General features: G+C 41.8%; 1 protein-coding gene across 2 annotated transcripts in view; it reads right to left on the reverse strand.

The window, feature by feature from the left end:
- LOC115175055 (beta/gamma crystallin domain-containing protein 1) overlaps positions 1-7,373 on the reverse strand; it is a 46,877-nt gene extending 39,504 nt beyond the window's left edge. Inside the window, exons 1-3 of one of the 2 annotated variants that reach the window (XM_029734208.1) lie at positions 5,921-6,509; positions 2,444-2,519; positions 335-1,827 (exon numbers count right to left, since the gene is read on the reverse strand). In XM_029734208.1, coding sequence (XP_029590068.1) covers positions 335-1,827; positions 2,444-2,494 — 1,544 coding nt within the window. In that variant the 5' untranslated portion in view covers positions 2,495-2,519; positions 5,921-6,509. Of the gene's footprint in view, positions 1-334; positions 1,828-2,443; positions 2,520-5,920; positions 6,510-6,960 lie in introns of those variants that run through there. The other variant, XM_029734209.1, reaches the window with a different exon arrangement.
- Between the last annotated feature and the right edge of the window lie 469 nt (positions 7,374-7,842).

Below are 7,842 nucleotides of genomic sequence, written 5' to 3' on the forward strand. Positions count from 1 at the left end.
GAACAAAAACCCTGATATTCAATTGATCTAGCTGTAAATACACTACATTTGTTCTATATCACACACAAAATCTATCTCAATGGATTTAGTGTTTTGAAAATACTTTATCAGCTAAGTGGAGATAGTGGTTGAAATGCCAACAAATGTAGGACATATTTTGATGCACTACAAAGATATTCTACCTGTAAAGGGAAAACTATCATTATTTAACTTTTTTTGCTATAAACAGAGATATTTTTAAGTATTTAAATAACATCTGATTCCTAAACTGCGTAGTCAGGAAGTAGGTTATCCAACAATACAGTAATCAAGTAGTCAGGTAAACACAACTCACCTCTTGGTCACCTTCGGTTCCACCTTGCCCTTTCCCTTTGCTGTATCATGACCCTCCGTGACCTTTCCTGTAGCCATCCCTCCTTTCTCAAAGCTCACGGCAACGTGTCCTCCGTCTCCCTCTGGACTCAGTGGCTGCTCCGAGTTCACCATCACTTTCTTCGCAAAGAACTTCACCTCGCTGTGTGACACCTTCATGCTCCGGCGTTTGGACTCTGCGCTCTCCGTGCGCCTCTCCACCCGGCATGGGCTAGTGTCGTCGACCACGTCTACGTCCATGTCCCCTTCCCCGTCCACCACGGCCACCAGGGTGGCGTGTACTGGTGCGTCTAGGTCCTCCTGGGCTTCCTCCCTCTCCTTCCCTCTGTGTGTTTTTGTTGGAACTGAAGCATGTTTGTCTTTAGAAGAGGAGGGGGTGGAGTCTCCAAGTTTAGGTGTGTTATATTCTGATGATGTAGGTGAGTTCTCGGTTCCAGGCTGGAGTTTGGTGGGCGTATTCTCCTGAGAACTGGCTCCTCCTCCGTCTCCGGAGGAGTTCTTCCTGGACCGCCTCCTGCCTGAGTTCTTACGGCCCATCGTGTCTGTGTCTCTGTCTGACTCCTCTTCACCAGAGAGCTCAGAGATGGTCTGTGAGCTCGTCTGTGTCTCTGTAGGGGACTTCAGTGACACTCCCACCAGGGCACTGTAACTGCTATGACCTTTGATCCCTATAGCAGCTTTGAGACAAATCCTTTTGCGCTCCTCGGTCCTCTCCTTTGTATTGGTGTTCTCTGATGACAAGTCAACACTCTTGGATGATTTTGCTCTGGAAACCACCTGAAGTCTTTTCTTCACCCTGGTGGTGATGATGGTGTGGGGCACTTCCTGCTTTGTGTGGGTGTCCGTTCTGTTCTGACTCAGGCTCAGGCTCGTCTCCTCCAGGTACACATGCAGCCTCTTGCCTGCCTGGACTTGGGCTCGGGGCAGGGCCTGGGTGTGTTCCTGTCGGTCAGAGTCCTCCCAGGCCACTCCCTCTTCAAGGGCAGATGAAAGCACACGTGTCAGATGGCTGGCATTCCTCTTCGGGGCAGGATTCCCGCTCGCTCCACTGCTCCTTCCCCCCTCCTCCTCCGTTTCCTCTCCCTGCGAGGCAATCCACCACTCCTCCTCCCTAGGACCTCCTCCTTCTCCCCACTCGCTGTGGCTGCTGGCTGCAGAGAGGGGGCTGTCCCTGTGGGTAGACGCTCTGGCGTCCGCCGCGTTCCACTCCTCAAAAACCCTGGAGAGATGCCGCTGGGCAGGCTGGGAATTCTGTCCCTCCTTCTGCTGCTCCTCTTCTCCCCTCACAGGCTCCTCCTGGGCCCCCTCTCCTTCTGGCCTGGGGCTCTGGTCTTCCGTCGGGGACTGAGAGGCATCGTCACTTGGACTCCTGGGGCTCCCTCTTTCTTTCCAGGGGGAGAACCAGCTCCCGATCCGGCCCAAGACACCAGTACTGTGCTCTTCTTGGGTCTGAGACTGTAGTCGTAGAGGCAGACAGAGAACTAATTAGACATGTCTTTACAGTACCAGTACATACTCACTGACTGCCAGTGCCAATACACATGCATACGCTGCACATGCATAAGCATAAGTGGTAACCATTTACTTAAAATCTGCAGGTATAATGCATTATAACTTGTTGTAAGCATGTATGAGCCCTTACAATGCCTTGTTATGAGGCTATGCTTTGTCCCTCTCTACTGTATGTAGGAGATTTTCAAGTGACTCAAATAAGCTGTTATTTTAGTCAGGATGATTATAATAGGATAACAAGACAGTAAAGAGGCTCATTTGTGCCTATAGTCTTACAATGGATTAGAACGTCATTATAATGCATTATACCTAAGGGCTTTAAGCAAAGTGTTACTGCTTACAGTGTAGGTGCCTACGGGCTTTAAGTAAGTGTTACTGTATACAGTGTAAGTTACGTGTGGACGGCACAGTGAATATTGCAGATAGGCGAAAGGAAGGAAGGGTCAGAGAGTCCAAGGGTTATTTGCTTTGTCAATGTCAGATTTTGTGCAGCTCTCAACATAATGAAAGCATGCAACAGCAGTACTAATAATACCTTTGTTATAGGAGCTCAACTCACCCAAGAGCCAAGTACCATATCATTCAGAGTCTTTATGCCGCTTGTGAACATGTTTTAGGCTTTAAAACATTTAAACCTATAGACCATAAAACAAAAATATAATATATAATCATCCTAAAATACATACTATTTAGCTCTGTTGCAAATTAACATGCATCTATGCAAATAATTCATATTTTAGAGCATTTCCCCCAAAAAATAATATTGTGTAACGTGGTGTAATTCTAACGGAAACCACTTTATGTAACCAATTTTTTAACACCCTTGCTGCCACTACTCTTCCTCGACTACAATTTTTATCTGTCTCATCTAAAAAATGTGCACTACCGGTCAAATGTTTTAGAAAACCTACTCATTCAAGGTTTTTCCTTTATTTTTACTATTTTCTACATTGTAGAATAATAGTGAAAACATCAAAACTATGAAAAACACATATGGAATCATGTAGTGACCAAAAAAGTGTTAAACAAATCAAAATATACTTTATATTTGAGATTCTTCAAAGTAGCCACCCTTTGCCTCGATGACAGCTTTGCACACTCTTGGCATTCTCTCAATCAGCTTCATGAGGTAGTCACCTGGTGTGCCTTGCTAAAAGTTCATTTGTGGAATTTCTTTCCTTATTAATGCGTTTGAGACAATCAGTTCTGTTGTGACAAGGTTGGGGTGGTATATAGAATATAGCCCTATTTGGTAAAAGATCAAGTCCATATTATGGAAAGAACAACTCAAAAAAAGAGAAACGACAGTCCATTATTTCTTTAAGACATGAAGGTCAGTCAATACGCAAAATTTCAAGAACTTTAAAAGTTTCTTAAAGTGCAGTCGCAAAAACCATCAAGTTTTATGATGAAACTGGCTCTCATGTGGACCGCCACAGGAAAGGAAGACCCAGAGTTACCTTTGCTGCAGAGTTCATTCGAGTTACCAGCCTCAGAAATTGCTACCCAAATAAATGCTTCATAGAGGTCAAGTAACAGACACATCCCAACATCAACTGTTCAGAGGAGACTGCGTGAATCAGGCCTTCATGGTCAAATTGCAGCAAAGTAACCACTACTAAAGAACACCAATAAGAAGAAGAGACTGGCTTGGGCCAAGAAACAGGAGCAATGGACATTAGACCAGTGGAAATCTGTCCTTTGTCCAAATTTTACATTTTTGGTTCCAACCGCCGTGTCTTTGTGAGACGCATAGTAGGTGAACGGATTATCTCCGCATGTGTGGTTCCCTCCGTAAAGCATGGAGGAGGAGGTGTGATGGTGTAGGGGTGCTTTGCTGGTTACACTGTCAGTGATTTATTTAGAATTCAATGCACATTTAACCAGCATGGCTACCAAAGCATTCTGCAGCGATACACCATCCCATCTGGTTTACGCTTAGTGGGACTATCATTTGTTTTTCAACAGGACAATGACCCAAGACACCTCCAGGCTGTGTAAGGGCTATTTGGACAAGAAGGACAGTGATGGAGTGCTGAATCAGATGACCTGGCCTTCACAATCACCCAACCTCAACCCAATTGAGAAGGTTTGGGATGAGTTGTACCGCAGAGTGAAGGAAAAGCAGCCAACAACTGCTCAGCATATGTGGGAACTCCTTCAAGACTGTTGGAAATGCATTCCAGGTGAAGCTGGTTGAGAGAATGCCAAGAATGTGCAAAGCTGTCATCAAGGCAAAGGGTGGCTTTTTGAATAATTTCTTTAACACTGTTTTGGCTACTACATAATTCCATATGTGTTATTTCATAGTTTTGATATCTTCACTATTATTCTACAATGTAGAAAATAGTAAAAATAAAGAAAAACCCTTTAATGAGAAGGTGTTATAAAACGTTTGACTGGTAGTGTAAGTCACTAACAAAACGATTCTGAGTTAAGTTGATCTAATATTTCGTCATTTATAAAAAAGTTATATATATATAATATAATCGTATTACATCTATAAATGTTTTATGTATATACCATTAAGCTTACTGCAAGCTCTACGTTCTACGCTGACGCAAGATTTGGAGTGTTGCAATTACATGTTTTGTTACAAAAGGGGCGGCTTCTTATAATACGCTCTGGCATTCAACATACTTTTTTACTACCTGAACATTTTCGCGCTGTATCATTCCTTCTGCAGCCGTGGGGGCAGTGTGGCTTGGTTCCTTGATTTGATCTATGGGCTATATATAGGCAATTCATCAAAGTAGCCTTTTTGCATTGATAACTAAAAATAATCTCAGCCATTGTTCAAACAACAAGAATCCACCCCAAAAGGTGTTTTGATTAAAAGTAATAACTAGTGAATACAGGATATTGTGAAATGGTAGAAACTGCTGTAGCCAACTACCTAGCCTTGTGCTTTTTACTCTGTGACCAAAACACGGTGATGTTTTAGCTGATATGGGAATGAAAACACAAGCAGCATATCAAACTGCGATAATGTTTTAAGTTCAATCATCAGCAAATATAAGAATATTTGCTAGGGCATATTTTTTAAATTATAAATCAGATTTTTTTCTCGTGTATATGTGGGAAGCTAAAAAGGCTAGCTAGCTTGCTAATTCTTTAGCCAAGCTGAAGATAGCTGCTACTAGTAAGGGTAGGCAATTCTTCCTTGTTTTCACAAAATGAAAAGACAAAAATCAAAACTTTGCTATCGCCCCCTTGTGAATGGGCGTGGGACTGGCGAGGATATCATGTTACCAAAAGGTGTCCGCTAATCCAACAATCCCACTCAACAGAGTAAAGCTTGTAGTAACCTGTAGCGGAGCCTAAATATAAATCATCCACTTGTTTAGAAAGAAAAATAGGAATCAGTTTTGATTAAAGCAGTAACATTTAAGTTGAGGGTTTTGGAGGAAACTGGTTCCCCCTCCAATGGGGCAACTGGCCCCCCGGCAATCTAATGCAAGTCTATTCTACCTAAATTAGTATTTTACAAATAATGTCCAAATCATCTACAAGTAACTTCATTGAGTTACACAGTCATTTTTAGACACTTTAGAATGATCATAGTGAGGATATTAATAGTGAGATGTGCAATGCCATTTTGTTTCAATATTTGATGTATTTAATTAAAATAAGATACCTAGACTAAAGCTTTTAATTATTCAAAAATAAAATGTATTAAATAGATTTTAACACAGTAATCTTCGGGGGGGTTACACTTGTACTTGGGAAAACTAATTTTCTAAAAACGAAATGTCATTAAATAACCCAAAAAGTGTAAACTGTAGCCACTTACTCCTCTTCATAGTTTGCTTGCCTAAGCATGACAATCATCCCCATACCAAAGTTTTACCAAACTTTGCTTTTTTTGTGTCAGAAATTGAACATTGTTCTTAGGGGGGGGCTTGTTACCCCACATTACCCTATATATGAAAATGTATTTTTCAATCTAAATATAAGTACATGATATATATAACACCTCCAGCATGTTCAACTGCTTCCATACCCCAGTGACGGAAAAGTCTAAAGAACAACTTACCTTAAATTAGAGGAAAATTCCAATATTTGAAACCCAAAATGAACAGCTGTCAAGTACAGAATAAGTCAGTCTCACAATATAGTCAGTATGATAATAGTCTTTCTCTTGTTTTCTTTGTAAAAGTATTTTCCATGTCTGACCAACAGAAAAAGCAAGCAGAACAAGAGGAAGACGGTTTGAAAGCGGAATCGAAGGTATGTGTGCAGGCTGAGCTGAAGTTGGATAATTATTTCTGTGCGGAACGGCGCGCAGACGCAGCCTGGTGGTAAAATATCCGGCAAACGTTCCATCGGGAGATGACGCATTCGATTTGTAGGCTCGCCTGTTTCTTTTTTGAATCGTTTGGTTTCAAAGTGTGCCACTGTTGGCGGGCTGCTCAAGTCAGTCTTTCCATAAGCAGTTGAGAACTGTAGTTAACCCTTCAAATAACTGTCTGGCTCAGGATAACATGTAGTTGTTGTTTGTCTGTTTGTTTTGTCTATTTGTCAATAGAATGACCATAGCCACAAGGCAATTTAACAAATATTTACACATAGCCTATTTCTTTCCACTTAATGAAGTTATTTATGCGCTTAAATGTCAGCTATTAGGCCTAAAGTGCGATTGTCATTATGCTGCTTTGTAATATGTGTGTTTTTATCATTGAAATAGCCTAATCATAGGCTAGACATTGCCTACCTGTAATTAGAAAATAATAATATGATATAATAACATATAATAGAATATAGGCCTAAATAAACATTTATAGAACAGACAATTGATATATCACCAAGAAATATAACCCAAGTCACACAGATACATTTCCTAGGCTGTTTATCAAATATTCACATAAAATACAGTGCCCTTTGTAAAAGCCTTGGCGCGCAACAGGTAAACTAATTCTGAAACAGTCGACCAAAATGTCAGTGGCGTTCCTTTCTTTTTCGCCTCATTTAACACGCCCAGTTCATCTGTTAGACAAATCCCAAAGTTCAGTCAAACCGCCTGCCATACACTAATTATAGTCAAAGAAATACATTAGAGAGAGACGGAGCACTTACCATGATAACGCCTCCGTTATTGAATCCGTTCCAAATCTCCCAGGAATCGGTCAAATGGAAGTTGCCTGGGCGACTTTGAGCAAGGACCCGGTTAAAATAACACTCTCACTCGGCCACCGTCTCTCTGAGGTGAGGTAACCTATGGCTGCATCACCAGGACTTTTTCCTACAAACTAATACCATAAACAAATCATTATATCAGTCCAAATGTCCAATTTGTGAATTAAACCAATAGCGATGCATTATCCATGTCGTTTGAGTGGCTTTCTGAGAGGAGGGCTGAGGCTACATCTGGAATCTGCCCAGCCCAGGTAACACACCCCAGGGAGAAAGACTGGTGACAGCAGGTATGGCAGTATGTTATGCAACACTTTCAGTCCAACACAAAAGTAAAGCACTCTCAGAGACACAAACACATCAGACACACACACACACACACACACACACACACACACACACACACACACACACACAGTTGATACCCCCCAACTGATAAATTATTAATCTATTGCAGTTGAAACCCGCCTCTCCAACCCCATTAAACATTTAAACACTGTTTTGAGTAAACGTTCTTATACCAACACTTGTGGGAAATCGAACATAGACCTATTACATATGCAACAATTCATTATAAAATACCTGTAGACACACACCAGAAAAGCTGCCCTCTGAGCACATACTGGTTGAATCCACATTGTTTCCAACCAACAAGGAATAGCCTAGATGTTTCTGGCCAGAAGAGGAGGATTGGATTAAGTCCTAGATGCCATCACCTGCCTTTGTGCCTGTGAGCAAGGCACTTAACGCCCAGACTGCTCCTGGGGGTTGGGCTGGTAACCAGGTTGTCTATGCTAGACTGACCCCATAGGTAATCGTCCCCAT

Source organism: Salmo trutta, chromosome 35 (assembly GCF_901001165.1).
Source record: "Salmo trutta chromosome 35, fSalTru1.1, whole genome shotgun sequence".
NCBI lineage: Eukaryota > Metazoa > Chordata > Actinopteri > Salmoniformes > Salmonidae > Salmo > Salmo trutta.